We start from the raw sequence: 22,889 nt of genomic DNA on the forward strand, positions 1-22,889 counted from the left end.
TCGCTAATGTAAAAAAAAAAAAAAAAAAAAAAAAAGTGCTTTGTTTGTTTTGCCTGGACAGACAGTTACGAGTTATGTAATGTCCATTTGGAGGAGCAGACCAAAGCCGGAGCGAGGTCAGGTTGAGGCGGGAAGTCAGAACACCGGCAAAACACCGGTAAGATGCGTTATAATTCATGTGTTGCGTTTCAAATTTGTGAATAAGTTGGTAAATGTATAAATAGCTGATGTGGTTATTTGTTGCGTGGATAATACATAACTATGCACATTATTTTGGTTTACAAACCCCCCTCCCCCCCGCAGGCTTAATGGTACAGTCTACAACACGTCACCCATTGTTTACAAATCAACTCGGGTTGTTGGTTACTGCCGAGCGGCGTGGCGAGAGCAAGGAGCGGCCCGGCAGCTCTCATTCATCCGACAACAAAAACACTCTGAAATCGAGAAACACCTCAGACACAAACCGACAGAAACCCGCCAGGATGCCGTGTCGGAAGGAGAACTACATCTTTCTGGAGCAGTCCGTCACCGTCGACTCCAAAGAGGTGGACGCGCTGGTGACGAAGATCGGCGAAGCGCTGCAGCTCCACAACAACAGCGGCGGACACCAGAAGACGGTGTCCGTGTCTATGTCCTGCCTGCACGGGCTCACCGGCAGCAGCGCCGGCGGAGTCAAACCGGCGGCTCTCATCAGCGGCAACGCTGGAGCTCCTGGAGCGCAGAAACGCCGCGGCTGCTGCATGCGGCTCCGGGGACACCGGGGGAGCAGCCGGGCAAGCCCGTATCGCATCCCCGGATCTAGCGACCAGGAGTGGGACCAAATTAAACCGTGGAACAAAAATAGGATGAACGTGGAGGATGACGACCCGCACCGGTTGCTCCAGGAGTTAATTTTATCGGGGAACCTGATCAAAGAGGCCGTGAGGAGGCTGCAGTTCTCCGCTGCGGACTGTGGAGATTTCCCGCAGGCGGCGGCGGACAATGTGCCGTGCTGATCTTCACCCGGATGAACACACACACATAAAAAACTGAGACTATACAGTCACACAACGGACATTTTCAAAATAAATTTAACAGGACTGGTAGCTATGTTTTCTAATTTCATCCATTTTCATCGATTTGTCCGTAACGTCTGTTACGTTACGTCAGCTAGCGGTTAGCTAGCAGTTAGCCGAGCTAACGAGCCGTGTTGTTTATGTTTGAATGTCTCCTTGCGGGTCGGACGTTAGCGGGGATGCAGTGGAGATACGAGCCACCAAACACTCACTTTACCGACCTTTTTCATTATTGCATTAGCCAGCGAGGAGATGTTTCACGTTTTCTGACGGCTAATGCTACTATTTTTAAGGTGTAAAATGAAAATACACAGCACAACGGAGCATCTTTGTGTGTGTGTGTAACTCTGTGAATCCTGACATCCTTTAAACAGCGAGTCTTCTTTTCTAATTGAAGGTTGGCAGTGAACAATGGCAGGATTGTATGTGATAGTTTTATTTACCACTGCATCCCTGAATTTGTTCATGTTGTGTTTTTTTTTGGAGGGGGGGGGAGGGAGGGAGGTTTTCTCATGGCTGAAGTGTAAACTAGCCATTCCTATTATTGCAGTGAGGGAGGGGGGAAGGGGGGGGTTAGTAGTCCATTTTGTTTACAATCTTTAATGCTGGGTGTTAAAAAGACGCTGCACAGAGAAGAGAAAGGAAGTGCTCCCTCCCTTTTTATTTCATCTCATTTCACTGGTTTACTCAACCTCAACCAGACTAACCAGTGAAATGAGCCTCATGGTATCATAATAACGCTGATATTTCAGCCAGAACACGGCACATGATTTGATCCCAGGGTCTCTCTAGACCACACACTTCATCTCTGTTAAAGGCAGCTCCACATTTCTCTTGTAAACATTTTTTTTTTTTTCTAAGGGGAACACAGTCATCAAACATGTGGAGGAGCAGGGAGGAGAGGAGGAGGGGGGGGGCATGGGAAAGAAGACAAAACACGCCCTTTTCCCACAGGGCTTTGGGTGATGTGTAACTGTTTGTTTGTAATGCTTTTTGGGGGTGGGGGGGAGGTCGACCGTCACATGACAACACTTTTGTGGTGCTCTTCACCTTTTTGGGAATTCCCGACGAGGAGTTCAGTTCGTTTTTTAAAACTTGTTTTCTCTCTGTGTAAAGAAGAATCACCTCGACTGCTTCGTAACGAAGTATCTGATAATGTTCCTGAGTATTCAGGGCCTTTTTTTGTTGTCTTAATAAACACAGTTTGTTTTTCCAAACTTCTCTAAGAGTTTTATTGGTGACTCGAGGAGAGATCTCTCCAGAAACTTCTCTCACTTGTTTTGTATTTGTCAGTACGTCAGCCTTGTCCTACATATTTTTCCTGAAAGTGTGCCTTCCTCCTGCTGCTTCCTGCGGGGCCTGTGAGTGTGGGCAACGTGGTCTTGAAGGACACATGCTCATTATCAGCCTATAAATACCCCCCCACCCCCCTCCCCTCTCTCTCTCCCCTCCTGGCGGATCACAGCAGGCAGGCATGACACCAGCGGTGAAAAACATGTTTTGCTCCAGTGGCCTCGCCTGCTCGCTCAGGCCGAGCCGTGAGAGCCAGTCAAGGTCCTACACATTGTTTATGGCGGCTCCCTCTGCTGTCGCTGCTCGGCTACTGAGAGAGAGCGTCCGTGTGTCGTCATCCGTCACACAGAGCGGCGGATGGAGCTGACGGGGCAGCTGACATCATGCTTTGGGTCTCTCTGGGTGGATGTTTGGCCTCCAGATAATCACGACACAGACAGATCCTCATTCAGACTCGGATCACAGGTCGAGACTGAACACGCTGCGGGGCGGATAGATACACAGACCGCTGCTGTGTGCCAGGCCTGGAAGAGATTATGTCACTAATAATGACTCTCTCCATTATCCATGAATCTGTCTGTTATTTAGATGGAATTGATAAGAAAGTAGAGCTGCAACAATTAGACACTACATTTATTTGACACAATGGATAATATAACAAGCTTTTAAAATACAACACATTGTTAAAGATGAAACCAGTGGTTTCCAACCTTTTTGTCTTTTGACGTCTTACAAAAAGCAGTGTGTAGTCGGGGTCACATTTCACATGTCTATGAGTTGTTAACAGCTCCACCAAATAGTGATTTTTCCCTCTAAACTTCTCACATGTTTTCATTTCAATAAATGTTCAAATGATCCAATATTTCAGCAAAAATCAAAGATTAGAGAAAAAGTCCAAAAACTGAAAACAGATTTGTGTATCAGAACTTTGTTTTTTCTTCTTTCCTCTCCCATTAATCATCACATGACCCCTCAGATTTATCTGCTGACCCTTTGGAGGGGCCCCGACCCCTAGGTTGGGAACCACAGGACTAAACTAGCTAACTGTATATAAAGTAGTGTAAACTAGCTCCACCTCCAGCAGCTACAACAGTGACATGCTGCTCTAACACTGATGCTTCACTATTAATAATCTAATGATGTCATATATAATAATATATCAGTCAGAGGGACCAAACCACTACTTTTACTGCAATACTTTAACTACATCAAGCTCATAATACTTATGTACTTTTACTGCAATACTTTAACTACATCAAGCTCATAATACTTATGTACTTTTACTGCAATACTTTAACTACATCAAGCTCATAATACTTATGTACTTTTACTGCAATACTTTAACTACATCAAGCTCATAATACTTATGTACTTTTATATTCTGCATTAATAATACTTCTTCCACTGGTTGCCAACTATTAAATTAATCGTCAACTATTTTGCTAATTGATTAATCATTTTGAGTCATTTTTTTTAAGAAGAACATTTCCAGCTTCTTAAATGTGAATATTTTCTGGTTTCTTTAGTCTCTGCGACAGTAAACTGAGTATCAGTAATCACTGATCGGCATTTTTCACCATTTCTTGACATTTTATAGACCAAACAAGTAATGTGAAAATATGACAGATTAATCAATAATGCAAATAATCATTAGCTGCAGCACCAGATGAAAACACATCACATGTTCCCAGAGCTCAGTGTGACGGACCAAACCCTTAATGATTAATTACTAAAATAATAAATTGATTGCCAAATTTGTTGTCAATAAAATTTAGTTGATCAAATGTAAAATTCCGGTCAGAATACATTAATGCAGGAAGATCTTTTAAAATATATATATATATAAATGTATATGTACTATACCTGTGTGTTATTGATTTCAATCAATCATTTATAAGAAAGTCAGAAAGTGAAAAATGTTAAAAAAATGTATATTTTAAAAAATTACAATTCCTCAGAGTCCAAGCTGAAGTGTCACATGACCAGAAAGCAGAACTCAAAGATAATCATATAATCATATATATAATCAGTTTATATGAAAGTGAGAATGTTTAGTCATTTGAGTCGATATAAAACTGTTATAGAGTCATTTTTGTGTTGATCAACTAATCTCATAGGATTTCTTCAATAAATACGATATATCTTTGTGCTTCTGCAGATGAATGCAGTCATAGGGCTGCAACTATTTTTCTTTAATTGATTAGTTAATTAGTCTATTAGATGTCAGAAAGTAGATAAAAATGTCCAAGATGATATTTTCAGATGTTTTGTTTTATTCAACCAAACATCCAAAATATATTCAGTTTACAATCATATAAAACAGAAGAAAGCAGCAAATCCTCACATTAGAGAAACTGCAATCAAATGATCTGATGCTAAAAAGACTGTAAATGTGTCAGATATCCACTTGATATGACTAACTCAGACTGATGAAGCTGAATAGAAGCTTCACAGAGACTTTTAAATGACTGTGTGGACACACTGTGGATTTTATCCTCTATCACTTCCACTGAAAACACATTTGAAGGATCTTCTAATATCCAGTATGAACAGGAGGAATGATTACATTACTGTTACTATGGACACCTGACTGCTGGTTTAAGACACCTTGATGTCCTTCGATGCTCAAGCATACAATCATATTTTAGAGAACAAAACCAGCTCTGTGAAGAAATGTGTTTCCCAGTTCATCCAACATCTCTTTAGGATGAACTGGAACGTCAACTGGGAGCTGATCAGTAAAGCTCTTGTGGCTGAATGGGAGCAAATCCCTGCAGCCAAAATATCCTGCGAGGCCTGAAACCAGGAGAGGAAGGTGAGAGTGTCCACATATTTTTGGCCATGTTGTGTATTTTGCTGCAGGCTGGAAAAAGAATACATATTAAAAACATGTTATTTGATATGTTACAAAGCTCAAAATCTTCTCTGAAGTTTAAAAAAAAAAGCCAAAATAAATCAATAAGTTGTCATTTTCTTGGTGAACATTTAACATCCATCATGAGGCTCAAAATTCATCCATGTCAGACACACGGTTGAAACATTTCTTGTTGTTTTCAGTGATACTTTTTCTGAACACATGTGAATTAAAGGAAACTGTTGTCATCTCACCGCAGAGAGCCGCAGTGTGAATAAGACTTGTTGTGTTTCAGTGTGAATGAGCTCGTCTCCGTGGGCGGCAGCTTTTCTTTCTTCAGGTCGGCCTCCCACGCGGCTCCACTGACGCAAAGAGACACAAACAGAAGATTAAAAATAGCTGCTGCGACGGTATTTGTGTGAGATCTTCTCATTTAAAAAAAAACACAAGGTGACAAAAGCTTTTCTGTATCAAAACACGTCATCTTTATATTTGGCCAGACAGACCAGACAGATGTGTCTCTACATGGACAGATGTGTCTCATATTCCTGTTCAAAGAGCAGCAGAGATATGAATCTGCTGTCCGTGTGTCCGTATGAACAGTGACTTTCTGATCTGCTGCTACGTTATGAAGCATCCAGACCTCTCAGGTGGATCTGGATCAGGTTCTGCTTTCTGTCCCCCAAAGTCAAAACTAAACCTGGAGGAGCAGCGTTCAGTTTTTATGCTCCAGAAAACACAGCTGAAGACCAAATATGATGGTTAATATCTTACACTGTAACTTTTATTTATTTATTTATTTCTATTTCCAAATTAAACACTTTTTAATTGTATTTAAATGTCTTTTTTACGTTGCCTTGTGTTGCTTTTATTGTCTGTCTTGATGCCTTTTATGCTCCATGTAAAGCACTTTGAATTGCCTTGTTGTTGGAATGTGATATACAAATAAACTCACTTTGACCTCCTGTTCATACTGGATATTAAAAGATCCTTCAAATGTGCTTTCAATGGAAGTGATGGAGGCCAAAATCCACAGTGTGTCCACACAGTCATTTAAAAGTCTGTGTGAAGCTTCTATTCAGCTTCATCAGTCTGAGTTAGTCATATCAAGTGGATATCTGACACATTTACAGTCTTTTTAGCATCAAATTCCCTCTTTGTGTTTCCTCGGACAGTGTTTCCCTGTTGAGCTGCAGGTGGAAGTATAGTAACAAAAAGAGGAACTTTGGCACTAAAAAGACTGTAACGTTGAAAGATATCTACTTGATTTGACTCATTTGGACGCTGAAGCTTCATATTAGCTTCAGATAAACTTTTAAATACATTTTTGTCCTCCATCATTTCCATTGTAAGGTCATTATGAAGATCTTCTACTGGTCGGTATGAACAGGAAGGATGATTACAGCAAGAAAAAACAGGTTTCACTGACTGTTGGTTTAAGACACACTTGAACTGTTGTGCACTCAACCTTTAACTTTTAGTTCCTCAAAATGGACACAAATCTGTCACATTTGGACACCAAATGAGTAATTTAACACTCAGAATTTCCACAATACATGCAAGTGATTCCCCGTATGTGAGGTGATGAATAAACATGAAACCACATTTGTGAAACCAACTGTTTTGTTTGTAAGAGACAATAAGTAACTCTTATTTTATTTCATCCTGTATGACCACGCTGTCATTCTGGTCTTCATCTTCGTCTATTCTGCATCTATTTCCTGTCTGTCCTGGAGGAGGAATCCTCTTCTGTTACTCTTCCTGAACTTTCTTCCACTTCTTTGGGGGAGTTGTTCCTTATTCTTTATAAACCCTCCTTGAGGAAGATTTGTGATTCATAATATTGGGGCTATATAGATAAAAAATGACTTGACTTGCCTGCTAACATTTCCTAATTAGCACAAAACACATAATACAGTTGAGGCTGATGGGAATGTTATTAGATCAGCGTTGACATGATGGCGACTGTAGAGTTAAAGTAAGATTCATCCTTTTGATGTAGATGTTGAGATATTTTACTGGATAAATGCTGCTTTATGAAGAGTCCGATGATGAACCAAAGTGTTTAAGATTCTTCTTCTGCATATTTGTATCAAGTTAAATAGCAATTCATCTAATAATTCTTGTGATATTTCACATATATGTGGACTGACTGACCATCTCGTGAACAAGTTATTTCACATTTCTGCATATCTTCTTTCCTTTATATGATTTAATATTTTTATAGCATTAAAATGACACACAGTCAGTTTCCTGTTTCTCTGAAGGTAAGAAAGGTTTTGACGTCCACTGAAGACTGAAAACCAGAGTTGAGGAGGAGGTTTGAGTTTCTTTTCCTCCTTCAAAAGAAACCTTCAGACTCAGTTTACACTCAGACGAGGTCAACGTGTTCTGGATCATGAATGAATCATACAGTGAATGAAAAGGTGTTTTAGCTTGTTTGTCTTCTGGGCAGGTCTGTTATATCACACAAAAGCAGCAGAAATGTGCGTCAGCAGTTGTTGTTTGATATTTAAACACAGATTCATCATTTAAAGCTGCACTTAGAAAGGTTTTTTATGAAACAACCGCAGCATAAAAAAAGCATCTCGTCCGTCACCGGTGCGCCGTGTGGATTCCTCTTGTGTGTCACTGCTCCCTCTGCACAGGAAGTGACCGGCCGATCCAAACTGGTCAGATCCAAAAAATAGAGACTTGAGTTATCTGATTAACTCTGAGGAGTAAAATAAAAAAATACAGACGAGGTGAAACGTCCAACAGCTCCGATAATAATAATACTCACAGCCTTTTGTCAGATCATAACCTGAAAAATAAACATTGAAACACCCAAACAAAAAAGTTCTACTAACAGATTTAACATATATATTTACAGTATATATATATTCAAAGTTTTGATGTACTGACACACAGCATAAACATGCAGTAGAGCACAATTATAAGAAAACACATATGTGGTTTTGAAATAGATTCTGATGTCGCTCAATTTGCTGTTGTTGATGAAAAACATCCAAACATAAAATATGTATTTCAAGTTCTCTTGAGAAATAGTGTGTTTGGACGGTTTAAAGTACAAAATATGTGAAAGTAAAATATTAACCCTTTCATGCATGAATTATGATAACCTCAGTCAGGATTTTTATTCCTCTTTAGGCATGAAAAAAAATATTTGAACTTCATTTTTTTTAAACCTGCAGGAGTTTTTCACACGTCCACTCAGGTGGACAGCATGCATTTGAGTTTTCAACTGAAGGAATATGTATTTAACAAACCAATGAATACAATTATACAGTATTTGAAAACTATAAAATAATATTTATTTTCAAAGCTGTTAAACTAATGTTTTAACATATTTTAACATTCTGATACTGTTCAGTGCAAAACATTGAACCTTGTTCCTGACTCCTCAGCCTCTCCCCTCTGTCTTACTGCATTTATACAGCACATGAGCTACACATGACTTGAAATGCAGAAGATCCTTCTTTTCTAATCCAGACATTCTTTTGAAGTGCCGAGCATTCACTCAGCATCCTCAGCTCCCTCAGCATCCTCAGCTCCCTCAGCTCCCTCAGCATCCTCAGCATCCTCAGCATCCTCAGCTCCCTCAGCATCCTCAGCTCACTCAACATTCTCAGCATCCTCAGCTCCCTCAGCTCCCTCAGCATCCTCAGCATCCTCAGCATCCTCAGCTCCCTCAGCTCCCTCAGCTCCCTCAGCTCCCTCAGCATCCTCAGCATCCTCAGCTCCCTCAGCATCCTCAGCATCCTCAGCATCCTCAGCTCCCTCAGCATCCTCAGCTCACTCAACATTCTCAGCATCCTCAGCTCCCTCAGCTCCCTCAGCATCCTCAGCATCCTCAGCTCCCTCAGCTCCCTCAGCATCAGCTCCCTCAGCATCCTCAGCTCCCTCAGCTCCCTCAGCATCAGCATCCTCAGCTCCCTCAGCTCCCTCAGCTCCCTCAACTCCCTCAGCATCAGCATCCTCAGCATCCTCAGCTCCCTCAGAATCAGCATCCTCAGCATCCTCAGCATCCTCAGCTCCCTCAGCATCCTCAGCTCCCTCAGCTCCCTCAACTCCCTCAGCATCCTCAGCTCCCTCAGCTCCCTCAGCATCAGCTCCCTCAGCTCCCTCAGCTCCCTCAGCTCCCTCAGCATCAGCTCCTTCAGCATCCTCAGCTCCCTCAGCTCCCTCAGCTCCCTCAGCATCTTCAGCATCCTCAGCATCCTCAGCTCCCTCAGCATCCTCAGCATCCTCAGCTCCCTCAACATTCTCAGCATCCTCAGCTCCCTCAGCTCCCTCAGCATCCTCAGCATCCTCAGCATCCTCAGCTCCCTCAGCTCCCTCAGCATCAGCTCCCTCAGCATCCTCAGCATCCTCAGCTCCCTCAGCTCCCTCAGCATCAGCATCCTCAGCTCCCTCAGCATCCTCAGCTCCCTCAGCTCCCTCAGCTCCCTCAGCATCTTCAGCATCCTCAGCATCCTCAGCTCCCTCAGCATCCTCAGCATCCTCAGCTCCCTCAACATTCTCAGCATCCTCAGCTCCCTCAGCTCCCTCAGCATCCTCAGCATCCTCAGCTCCCTCAGCTCCCTCAGCATCAGCTCCCTCAGCATCCTCAGCATCCTCAGCTCCCTCAGCTCCCTCAGCATCAGCATCCTCAGCTCCCTCAGCTCCCTCAACTCCCTCAGCATCAGCATCCTCAGCATCCTCAGCTCCCTCAGAATCAGCATCCTCAGCATCCTCAGCATCCTCAGCTCCCTCAACATCCTCAGCATCCTCAGCATCCTCAGCTCCCTCAGCTCCCTCAGCTCCCTCAGCTCCCTCAGCATCAGCTCCCTCAGCATCCTCAGCCCCCCCAGCATCCTCAGCTCCCTCAGCATCCTTAGCCCCACCAGCATCCTCAGCCCCCCTAGCATCCCTCAGTATCCTCAGCCCCCTCAAAACTGCAAGCTACATTCTAATAATATAAATCGATTTACAGCCAAAAAAGTTACTGCAGATGAAGTATTTTCAAGAACAACAAAGTTGCAGTAATAGTATAATTGTAGTTGAAATATAGCGATGATGTCCAACTTAGTGGACAGATGATTAATCGTCATTTTCTCCCAACATAAAATCAATACTTGAAAACTTTAACAATTGTATTACTCCTTAGTTGTTACTTGATGTTACAAAATGTACCTGCAGGGCTCTACTACTATAGAAGGATTGGCAAGATATTCCTGAGCTGCTGAGCGTTTCCGGCCAGCCGGTGGCCATCTTGGTTTTGAGAAATTTGTGTTGCATTTACAAAGGCTGGCCAATGGATGGCAGTGTATGGGACGACACGCTAGAGTCCACTGTGTTGGCTGATGAGCAACTATATCATTAAAACCCCCATGCATATATACTGTCCACTGTAGTGACCACCATGCATGAAAGGGTTAAAGTATGTAAACTTAGCTTTGAGCAGAACTTTTAATACAATGTGTACAATTTGAGATTTAAAGGTTTTTATAGGTTATATATAATGCATATTTTACTAATATTAGATTAGATGTGTTTAAGCTTGTGTTTACCCTAAAATACTCAGGGAATTTATTGCCATGTCCATTAAATTTCCACCAGTGTTTTTTAATTTCATCTTCAGCTGTAAACAAATATTCATAATTCATAATAATGAATCTGAAGAGTGATGAGTGTATGAGTCTCTGCAGCTGGTTTACATCACATTCAGATAAAACACATCACACTCTGCAGTGTAATGACTGTATGTGTCCACTAGAAGGCAGCATGACAACAGGACAGAGGAAACCTTCAGTCCACAACAGGAAGCTCCCTCAAGATTTCACTCCTGGTCTCAAACCAGTTACATCAACGCCGCTCCTGGAGAAGACTCTGTGTATGTTTCTTCATTTTAAAACAAGAAAAAAATCAAACTAAACTGAGTCAGTGATGATCAAATACAGTTTCAGAGCAACTGAATTCAGTTTCAAGTTCACTGGAATTAATTTCCAAACTAATAAATTCAATTTCAATTTATGATATTCATTTTTTTTTCAGTTTTTTAATGCAATTATTCAAGTCGAGCAATTCAAATTCACATATAAATGATTCAAATTCCGTTTCTAGTGACATATTTCTTCTAAGGCTGACAAAGGAAAAATCATCATAAAGTGTCTCGGTGAGATGATGGAGCCCCACGAGCCTCCATGACAGCTTCACTGCTCCTTGGCTCAGGTGCTTTTAGGGGGACTCTTCCTCAAAACGTCCCCTCCTTTGATGATCTGAAGGTGGTGGAGAAGGCTGTCTCACATGTCCGTCCCAAATCTCTCATAGATGTCCAGTTGAGTTGAGATTAAAAAGGCCACATAGCACATGATTCACATCATTTTAAACACTCATCAAATCATTTAGCTCCTCTGTTTCGTCGTTACTTTGCCATTTGTCTGAATATATTGAGGCACATTTATGATCCCCAGGCGAAGACTCGTTCAGATTTTGATGCCATGAACTCCGATGCCTTCAGGACACATTTTACACGTTCAGACCAACAACTGGTCGGCTAGAAGAGCTAAATCCTCAGTATGTTTGGGTTTGTAAGCTGCTGAGAAAACATTTTCACCAATTTCCATTAAGGTCCATAAAGTAGCTACTATCAATAATTTTATTCATTCATGTTTTTTATGGAAGTAAACGTGTGAGAAACAATTACATGACAACTTGGCAAACTGCATCTGCTGATGAAGATCAAGTGATATGATGGAAAGATCCAGAACAGCAGTTAAATTCAATGAGGCTATTCAGCTCTCTAATGATAGAGTTTGGGCACTTTAAACAGGACGTATTCTGCACATTTATTCTGGAGCTTTACTGGAATATATTTGCACGTTTACAGTTAAAACTCCTTTTTATCTTATGCTTATGCTTTATCTTATACTGGTCTTTTATGCAGCTGGAGCAGACTGAAGCCCTGGTTTTTGACTTACAGGGAGCATTTTTACACATGTTCACCTTTGACCATGTTTTACATCCAACATCATAACTGCATAAAAATGACAGAAAATCCCCCCAAAAAAAGCATGTTTTGTCCCCTTTAAGATACATTTTGTTGTTTAATTGCCTTTGTAGTTGTTTATGGTATTTTGCTTATTTTTTAAGCATATTTAACTTCTGAATTTCAAACCTTTTCATGATACTTGTGTGTATTTTAAAATGTACTCATGTATAGGCTGTGTTTGTATTAGTAGTAATAGTAGCTATGTTGAATGTTGTCAGCTCACCAAGACAAATTCCCAACAACATCTTCTTCAATCTTCTTTATCTTATCTGTCCAATACGTGCATATTGTTGGGTGTAATGAACTTTGCATCCTCTGGGGGGCGCTAGCAGGAGGTTAAGCTGTTTGTCTTATTGCATCAGAGACATGTTCCAGTTCTTTGTCAATACAACACTAGAAACATCACTGTTAAAGCATTTATTTACCAGACAAACAAAACACCGAAAAAAACCAATACAATCTATATTATTTTTAGGTAGTTTATTAAGGATAGGAAAGGATAGGAAAGGGGGGGAGTAGAGGGAAAGTAGGAAAGGATAGGAAAGGGGGGAGAAAGAGTAGGGTTGGGGGATGAAAGTAGGGTGAAAGGGGGAGGAAGTGAGGAGGGAAAGTAGGGGGGTAGAAAGAGGGGAGATAGAGTAGGGTTGGGGGATGAAAGTAGGAAAGATAGAAAGAGGGGAGATAGAGTAGGGTTGGGGGATGAAAGTAGGGTGAAAGGGGGAGGAAGGGAAGAGGGAAAGTAGGGGGGTAGAAAGAGGGGAGATAGAGAAGGGTTAAGAGTTGAAGTAGGGTGGAAAAAGGGGAGAAAGGGAGGAGGGGGAGTAGAGGGAAAGCAGGTGGGTATTAAGAGGGGAGAAGGAGTAGGGTTGGGGGATGAAAGTAGGGTGAAAAGGGGGAAAAAGGGAAGAGGGAAAGTAGGGGGGTAGAAAGAGGGGAGAAAGAGTAGGGTTAAGAGTTGAAGTAGGGTGGAAAAAGGGGAGGAAGGGAGGAGGGGGAGTAGAGGGAAAGCAGGGGGGTATAAAGAGGGGAGAAAGAGTAGGGTTGGGGGAAGAAAGTAGGGTGAAAGGGGGAGAAAGGGAAGAAGGGGAGTAGAAGGAAAGTAGGAAGGTAGAAAGAGGGTGTAGAGTTGGGTTTTGGGTTGGTAAAGGTAAAGGTTTTCATTCTAGAGCATCGTTACAGCAACAGCAGCACATGCAGCAGCAGCACTTCCAGATTATTTTCAGCAGAGAATGCTTTTTGGTCCGAATGGTGTCTTCTTGAGCTGAAGCCGCCATTTCTTCTTTCTTGCTCTTGCCCTTTTTGGAAATTTGAAGAAAACAAACAAACAAAAAAAAAAAACGGTAAGTTCAGGGAGCTCAGATCCTTAGAGGGGACAAATTCTGCATACTTCCAAGTGTATATCTTTATTCTGGGGCTTTACTGGAATATCTTTGCATGATTTACAGGTTTAAAAAAATCCTTATTTTTAGCTCCTGTCTCTTTAAGGCCCCCCTCCCAATTCCATGGTCATGGTCCCATGGTGGGAAGTATGACCATGTTTAACATTCGACATCATAATAATATAAAAACAATAGAAAATCACAAAAAGCATGATATTTCCCCTTTAACTAAAATAAAGAGTACAAGATAAAAATCCTCTATTGCAAGTCAAAATTGCAATAAAAGTTATCCGTATTGTCAGTAAAATGAACTTCAATGCCCAAAGTTGTTAAATCAAACTTTTTGACCTGATTCTCATGCTTTCAGATTAAGTTATATGAGGAAAGAAAGGGAAAGTTCATCAAGACCAAACAAGAAGTCCAGATGCCTTTAACTTACTTCTTTGAGATTATAACAGATAGCTCACCATGAAGCCTTCTTAGGGGCTTCGCTGGTCTATTCAACATAACTGAACTGTGAACTCTGAAATCTTATTGTGTCTTATTTGTTCTAATCTGTTTTGTTTCAATCTGGTCTACTCAATTTCAATTTAAATATGAATGCATCCATACCTTGCAGAGGACTTGGCAGACTCCGTTGCTGCTCTCAGCACTCGAGTCACTGTACTGAGTTTCGGCTACAGATGGACTCTCTGGGTAATCTGAGATAGTGGTATTATCCTCGAGATTAGCTGGTGGAAAGTAGCCAGTGGAGTGTGGAGGTGGGCTGTTTCTGCTCTCCTCTGACATGGTGTCCCCATTTTCAGCTGAAGAGCTGGTGGATGTTGTTTCAGGAGTCAAAGAGCGACTATCTCCAGATGAATCGACAACCTGCTCCGCCTGTATCTGGCTTTCACGTCTCCACCATCTTATTAAGCAGCTCCACCACAGCAAAGTCTTCTTGGGGTCCTTGCTGTCACTTGCAGTCACAAATCTGGAATTGTCAGTGTGAGGATCTGAATATCTCTGATTCCTTGCAATGTCTTGAAATGTGAGCCAGAACTTCATTCTTGTGACAACTCCCATCAGCATCTCCTTGCATCTTCTGCAACTTGAAAACTGGCAGCAGGTGGCAGTAGGAACAATGGAGGATACTTCGTCCAGTGAGGCTTGTATGGTCTCTGACAAAAAGGAGTTGAGCTCGTCAGTGACCGTGTTCACAATGGTCGCAGTGAGTTTGGGTGGTAATTTAATTGTCCTGTCTGAACGAAGCACGTCACAAAAAGCCATGCCTAAGGAGCTTTTCACACTCGTCCGGATGTCATCGTCAGTGATGGCAAAGCTCTCCCTGACAAGCTCTGAGGGCAAGTTCTGGCCAACTTGCTCTGTATTGCATTCCTCGGAACAAGTGGGACTTGTCATGGTGCCATACTGCGGAGCGGATGATTGATTGATGGCCTGTGATAGAGCGTATGTGATGGCCTCTATGGAATGCCTTAACACCTCCATACCCATGTCAATGATCTGCTCCTTCACATCCATGTTGTAAACACCTCTCTTTATTTCCTCCAGCTGCCTGAAAAAGAAAAAGAAAACAAAGCAACATGGTAAGACAAAAATAAAATTGTACACAACAAATGTCACAAATGTACTCAAGTGTTAAAATGAGTTTCAGTGAGAGAATTAGATAACTTACTCGTCAGTGAGGCTGCCATAGAATTGTTTAATGATGATGTAAAAGACGTGTTTCAGTCCATGGAGCTGTACTGCTGTTCTACTGCCCTCCTGGGATGGTTGGGGATGTTTGTCTTGGCCTGAGGGTCCTGGGGTTGAGTACCTGTCCATGACCATGTCTTCACAATGCCCTGCTGCTGGTGATGATCTGATGGGGAGTGGTTCTGATACTATATCTTCATCGTCAACATCAACCAGTACCAGAGGGGCATGGCTCGGGAAAGCTTTCACAGCAGTATGCATGTCCTCACTGGAGTGCACGTGGGTGGGGGTGGATGCCACTTGAGGAGACGAAGAGCTAGGTGTACTCTGACTGTCTGATGCATCATCCTCTTCCTCCGGAATAGGGTGAATTTTGTTCTTTCTGAAGAAGTCCATGAACTTCCTCCTGGTACCTCTGCCTGTCTGTCTCTCAGTTTTTGAGTCTGACTCACTGGATGTTTGTGTCCGGTCAGCCTCTGCAGTGTCACTGATGTTCTCAGTGGAGGCAGTGGGGGACATCCCACTTGGTTTTGTCTGAGAGGTTCCTGGTGTTGCATTCATGTCTGTAACCAGGTCTCGAGTTGGTGAAGAGCTCTGACTGCTTGACTCGGCTGCCTCTTTCTCATGTTGGTCTGGAGCTGGGTGACCCGTGTTCCCGCTCTTCTTTCTAAAGAGCTTTGTCACGCTCTTCCCCACAGACTTCACCTTACACAAAAAGCTGGTATATCTTTCAGTCTGTATCTCATGTTTTGAGTCTGACTCACTGGATATTTGTGTCCTGTCAGCCTCTACAGTGACACTGATGTCCTTACTGGCGGATGTTGAGGCAGTGGGGGACATCTCAATTGACCTTGTCTCAATGTCTTTGGATGGTGAGTCATGTTCTGCCCCTAGCTGGACCTGAGAGGTTCCTGGTGTTGCATCCATATCTGTAACCAGGTCTTCCTCCATGAATTCCTCTAGTGTTAAATCCTGATCTTTGTTGTCAACATCCACCAGTTCCAGAGGGACAGTGCTCAGATCTGAGTTGGCAGCAGTCCTGATGTCATCACTGGAGCGCACTGAGGTGAGGGAGGATGTCTCTTGAGGAGGTGAAGAGCTGTTACTGCTTGACTCGGCTACCTCTTCCTCATGTTGGTCTGGAGCTGGGTAACCCTTGTCCCCGCTCTTTTTTCTAAAGAGTTTCGTCACACTCTTCCCCGCAGACTTCGCTGTTTTGTACAAAAACCTGGCATATCTTCCAGTCTGTCTTTCCTTGTCTGACTTAGGGGATGTTTGAGTCTTGTCAACCTCTACAGTGACACTGATGTCCTCATTGGAGGATGTTGAGGCAGTGGGGGACATTTCAATTGGCTTTGTCTCAATGTCTTTGGATGGTGAGTCACTGGTGGCTGATCCAACAACCTCATCCACATGTTCTGCTCCTAGCTGGACCTGAGAGGTTCCTAGTGTTGCATCCATATCTGTAACCAGGTCTTCCTCCATGAATTCCTCTGCTGTGACATCTTTGTTGTCCGCATCCACCCGTTCCAGAGGGACAATGCTCAGATCTGATTTGGCAGCAGCGGGGCGAACTAAGATGACAAAGGATGCCTCTTGAGGAAGTGAAGAGCTCTGTATGCTTGACTCAGCTACCTCTTCCTTGTGTTGGTCTGGAACTGGGTAACCCTTGTTCCCGCTCTTTTTTCCAAAGACCGTTGCACTCTTACCCGTAGACTTCACTGTGTTACAAAAAAACCTGGTATATCTTCTAGTCTGTCTATCCTTTTTTGAGTCTGACTTACTGGATGTTTGAGTCTTGTCAGCCTCTACAGTGACACTGATGTCCTCACTGGCGGATGCTGAGGCAGTGGGGGACATCTCAATTGACTTTGTCTCAGTGTCTTTGGATGGTGAGTCGCTGGTGGCTGATCCGACGACCTCATCCACATGTTCTGCCCCTAGCTGGACCTGAGAGGTTCCTGGTGTTGCATCCATATCTGTAACCAGGTCTTCCTCCATGAATTCCTCTAGTGTTAAATCCTGATCTTTGTTGTCAACATCCACTTGTTCCAGAGGGACAGTGCTCAGATCTGATTTGGTAGCAGTCCTGATGTCATCAGTGTAGTGAACTGAGATGGCGGAGGATGCCTCTTGAGGAAGTGAAGAGCTCTGTATGCTCGACTCAGCTACCTCTTCCTCATGTTGGTCTGGAACAGGGTGACCCTTGTTCTCTCTCTTCTTTCTGAAGAGCGTTGCACTCTTACCCGTAGACTTCACCGTGTTACAAAAAAACCTGGCATATCTTCCAGTCTGTCTTTCCTTTTTTGAGTCTGACTTACTGGATGTTTGAGTCTTGTCAGCCTCTACAGTGACACTGATGTCCTTACTGGCGGATGCTGAGGCAGTGGGGGACATCTCAATTGGCTTTGTCTCAATGTCTTTGGATGGTGAGTCGCTGGTGGCTGATCCGACAACATCCATACATCCATCCATATCTGTAACCAGGTCTTCCTCCATGAATTCCTCTGGTGTGACATTCTCGTCTTTGTAGTCCACATCCACTAGTTCCAGAGGGATAGTGCTCAGATCTGATTTGGTAGTAGACCTGATGTCAGCTCTGGAGCACACTGTGACGGAGGATGCCTTTTGAGGAAGTGAAGAGCTCTGACTGCTTGACTTGGCTGCCTCTTCCTCGTGTTGGTCTGGAGCTGGGTGAACCTTGTTCCCGCTCTTCTTTGTAAAGAATGTCACTCTCTTCCCTGCAGACTTCAAAAACCTGGTATATTTTCCAGTCTGTCCATCCTTTTTTGTGTCTGACTTACTGGATGTTTGTGTCTTGATGTCCTTACTGGAGGATATTGACATCTCACTAGGTTTCATGTTTTTGGAGTTGCTGGAACCTGCATCCATCTCTGTCACTAGGTCTTCCTCTGTGACGTCCTGTTCACGGTGCTCTGCAAACACTCGCCGCATGTTGAAAAACCTGTGCAACTCCTGCCCCAGTTTTTGGTTGGTGCAAGAAGCCACTGAGGATGCATCCTTGTCGTGATCAGCTGCTGACTTAGAGTTTTCCTCAGTCTCCCACCGGCTGATCGACTGCATCAGTTCATTGATATTGCCAGCAGCCCGATCCAGTGTCTCTGAGACCAGCGTGTCAGCGATCTGGTCTGCCTCATTCTCCATGTCTGGATCCAGAGGGCTTTGTTTGACATCTTTATTCTGTTGGAGAAAAACATACAAGGGAAAACTGTAAGACACTATTACTACTACTGTTGAACCTGTGGCACAATACATAATCTAGTGATAAGTATGACTATAAATGGCTGGGGGACTTCACATTAGTAATTTGGTGGATTGTTAAAGCAGTAACGATTCATTTCTACCTTCTTGTACTTTTCACGACTCATATGATCTTTGTGTTTTAACTTTTTAGGCAATAGCAACAGATTTTCAGTCATTCATCTGTACACAGCTGTCAGCACCAGATGACAATCAATCAAGCTTCAGGTGAGTAACAACAACCCCAAAACATTGCTACTGTCTTCTCATATTCTCCAGCAAACCATACTAACTGATTTCCCTATATAAATGTGCTTTTAATTGACATACGTGTATCTTTAAATTGCATTCATTAATTATAATAACTATCAGTGACCACTTGTTATGACATGATTGAATGTGACAACGCTTGAAGATTGTGAGATGCAGTTTAAAGCTCTGGAAAAAGTAAACCTTTGGGTTGATATTATTTTATCAAACATGCATTGATTCACACACAAGTATTAGCCTAACTCTCTAGAGCAGAAAAGTCTATTTGCTGGTTATAACAAACAGTTGTTAAGGAAAGAAAAATCTCTTTGGTGCAACAACTCACATCACTTGCATGCAGAGCTTCTGCTGTTGTCCTCTTTCTCATTCGCCAAAACCAACAAATACAAAACTATTTCATACCCTCCATTGGAGGAGAAATATTCAGAACTTTTACTTTAGTAAAAGTAGCAATACCACATAACAAAACTAAAATTCCTTCATCTGAAATTTAATTTTTCTTTAAAATTACAATTTGAGAGTTTAACGCAATTCTTCTAGTTTGGTCTGTCTTAAAACAACAATCATGAGCCTAAATGGACAGTGAAACATGTTTTTCTTGCTGTAATCATTCTTCCTGTTCATACTGACCAGAAGATCCTTTCATAAAGCGCTTACAATGTAAGTAATGAAGGACACAATCCACAGTCATCATTCTGTGCGAAAACATATTCAGTGGTTTATATGAAGCTAATATGTGCAGCAGACTAAATTAGTCAAATCAAGTGGCTATCTTCAAAAAACCAAATCGCCAGAATAAAATGTTGGCATTGTACATTTCTGCAAACCACAGATATGCTGAACGCTGCATTAAATTGATTGATTTATTGAACAGGACAGTGTGCAGTATTAAGCATAAATGATGCACTGCACCAGACTTAGCTTGAAGCTAATTTGCATCCGTAGTCCATTACAATCAAAACATACAACAGCACAACAACAAACAGTACAAAGCAAACCCCCCCCCAAAAAAAACAACAACCCCCCTCCCCCCCAACAAAGAACACAGCATACAAAATATAAAGCTACACACAACAGCACATCACATACACCCACAATGTCAATTAAAATTAATAATGTAAACTAGGCTTAGTGGTCACACAGCTGATTCCTCTTTAGCTGATTTTTTAATTTGGCCTTGAATGTATTGATAGAACTACAGTTCTGGCCGTTATCAGTTGAATAATTATGTTTTATGTCGTGAGGTTTGGTAACCACTTAGTTAGAAAAAGAGAATAACAGCTGCAAATGTCCCGACGTCTTGCTAAAAATATCAGTTGAAACGGGAAGCGAGCAGTGGTCTCTGCTGCTTTGATGCTTATGCAGCTTTGTGCCATGCAACTAACCAACCGCCCAACCTGCCTCCTCCTATCATGGAATTGAGCTTATATAGATGTCATCTGAACTACGTCACTTTCCCTATGATACGTACTGTAGAAATGTTGATATGCTACGTATTAAATCTATTGAGATGTAGAGATTCAACATATCTGTGGTTTGCAGAAACATACAATACCAACATTTTATTCTGGTGACTAGGCTGCTTTCAAAGTTTTTTTTTTTTTAAATGCAAAATTCCCTCTTCTGTTGTTTTAAGACAGACTAGAAAAACTGTGAACCTCCTTTGAAGTCCAAAAATATTAAAAGCATTATTTCATATGCAGAATGGCCCCGGTCAGTGTGTATCATTGTATCATAACTGTAATCTGTTTTAGATGGTTGATGTGAAGCTAAGTTTTACTACTATATACTGTTGGGTTGTTTAATCAATACCAGTGCATCATATTTCATAAACTGATTGTATGTTTTATGTGTAAAATCTTGTTCTGAGAGAACATCAATAATACAATTTGAAATGTAGTGGAGTAGAAGTGTAACGTGGCCTAAAATGGAAATACTCAAGTAATGTACTGCTCAACCACTTTAGTTAAAGGATTGATTGAGTACCTTTCTGCGTTGAGACATTTTCCTTTCTACTGTCTTTGCTCTTCTTCGTTTCTTTTTCAAGCTTTTCTCTTTCTTGACGCTTTGGTCTTGGAGAGATGAGTTGTGTTCTCGTGGTTGAGATGTACTCAGTTCACAGTCCAGGACTGAAATGATGTGATCTGTAGAGATGCTTTGATTCCAGACTGGGTCAAGGGACAGTGTGTGATGTCACAAAAGAATATTCCTTTTTGACATCATTATGTGATGTCAAGGAGTTTCATTCTGTTCTATTCTACACACACACACATACATTCTACACACACACACGTTTGTTTTTCTATCCTTATGGGGACGCTCATTGACATAATGCATTCCTCAGCCCCTAACCCCATATAACCTTAAAGGGTGGGTTCACAATTTTTTCAAGTTTGTCTTAAACCAACAGTCAGGAGCCCAAATGAACATTAAACCTGTTTTTCTTGCTGTAATCATTCCTCCTGTTCATACTGACCATTAGAAGATGAAGTAGATGTGAAGCTTATATTCAGCTTCATCAGTCTGAGTTAGTCATATCAAGTGGATATCTGACACATTTACAGTCTTTTTAGCATCAGATCATTTGATTGCAGTTTCTTTAATGTGAGGATTTGCTGCTTTCTTCTGTTTTATATGATTGTAAACTGAATATATTTCGAACGTGGAGCTTTGGACGGTTGGTTGAATAAAACAAAACACCTGAAGATGTCTTCTTGGACATTTTTATCCACTTTCTGACATCTTATAGACTATTTAACTAATTAATTAAAGAAAAATGGCTATCAATATACGGAAAATGAAAATAATTGTTAGTTGCAGCCCTATGACTGCATTCATATTGAAGAAATCCTATGAGATTAGTCGATCAACACAGAAATGACTACAACAGTTTTAATAATCAATTAATATTTTAAGTAATATATCGACTCAAAATACTAAACGTTCTGCTTTCTGGTCCTCGGACAGTGTTTCCCTGTTGAGCTGTGGTGGAAGTATAGTAACAAAAAGAGGGACTTTGGCACTAAAAAGACTGTAACGTTGAAAGATATCTACTTGATTTGACTCATTTGGACGCTGAAGCTTCATATTAGCTTCAGATAAACTTTTAAATACATTTTTGCACAGAAGGAGGACTGTGGATTTTGTCCTCCATCACTTCCATTGTAAGGTCATTATGAAGGGATCTTCTAATGGTCAGTATGAACAGGAGGAATCATTACAGCAAGAAAAACAGCTTTAATGTTCATTTAGGCTCCTGACTGCTGTTTTCAAGACAAGTTGAACTCTCAAATTGTAACTTTAAAAGAAAAAGCAGAATATCACAAGATGAATTAGATTTTTCTCCCCATTAAAACAAAATATTACAAGAATAAAGTCGTGGTTTTGCATATAATTTAATTTTAAGCTCCAATTTTACAGCCAAGACAAGTTTATTTGTACAGCACATTTCAACAACAAGGCAATTCAAAGTGATTTACATAAAACATAAAAGGCATCAAGACAAAATGTCAAAGAAACACAATCATGCCTTTTTTATCAAAGTATTTTTTCTTTATTATCAAAATCTCACATTTAATAATAATAATTATACATCATTTTATTAAATTATACTTCATCAAACTTTCTCCAGACTACGCTGCCAACAGTACGCTGAGATCAGAATTTAAACACAAATCAAGCACATTTCCACTTGACTGTTGTTGTTTAGTAATCTCATTTAACGCCAGATTATAAAATGTCACCAACAGGAAGAAAGAGGATTTGTTGAAGCTATATTAAGATTGAAGATTCATGCCAAAGAAGAGAAAGAGACACAGAGAGCCCGAGGAGACGCAAAGATGTTTGTATGTGAATTTTTCCAAACAATTTTAATATTTCTCTGACTGCTACGTGACTCAGACACATAAACACAGGACTCTGGCTGCAGGCTTCACTCAAGTCACGGATTAACTTTGAAACGTTCATTCTAATTGAAAAGCTGGTTTATGTGATGTCTACATCCATGTTGTCACGGTGATCTGAGAGGATAAATTTACCAACCGTGTCTA

General features: G+C 41.5%; 2 protein-coding genes across 2 annotated transcripts; one reads left to right on the forward strand and one right to left on the reverse strand.

The window, feature by feature from the left end:
• Positions 1–345: 345 nt before the first annotated feature.
• LOC122987908 (glycogen synthase kinase binding protein) lies at positions 346–2,272 on the forward strand. The gene has a single exon (XM_044359948.1). It carries the CDS (start codon positions 483–485, stop codon positions 993–995), a length of 513 nt encoding a protein of 170 aa, XP_044215883.1. The 5' UTR covers positions 346–482; the 3' UTR covers positions 996–2,272.
• Positions 2,273–12,926: 10,654 nt separating this feature from the next.
• Positions 12,927–20,987, reverse strand: LOC122986698. Its single transcript, XM_044358010.1, has 6 exons — positions 20,827–20,987; positions 18,133–18,510; positions 17,180–17,670; positions 15,290–16,159; positions 14,227–15,169; positions 12,927–13,530 (listed from the first exon to the last, which is right to left on the reverse strand). Exons 1-6 carry the CDS (start codon positions 20,842–20,844, stop codon positions 13,393–13,395), a joined length of 2,838 nt encoding a protein of 945 aa, XP_044213945.1. The 5' UTR covers positions 20,845–20,987; the 3' UTR covers positions 12,927–13,392.
• Positions 20,988–22,889: the final 1,902 nt, after the last annotated feature.

The sequence above is a fragment of the Thunnus albacares genome, chromosome 8, assembly GCF_914725855.1.
Source record: "Thunnus albacares chromosome 8, fThuAlb1.1, whole genome shotgun sequence".
NCBI lineage: Eukaryota > Metazoa > Chordata > Actinopteri > Scombriformes > Scombridae > Thunnus > Thunnus albacares.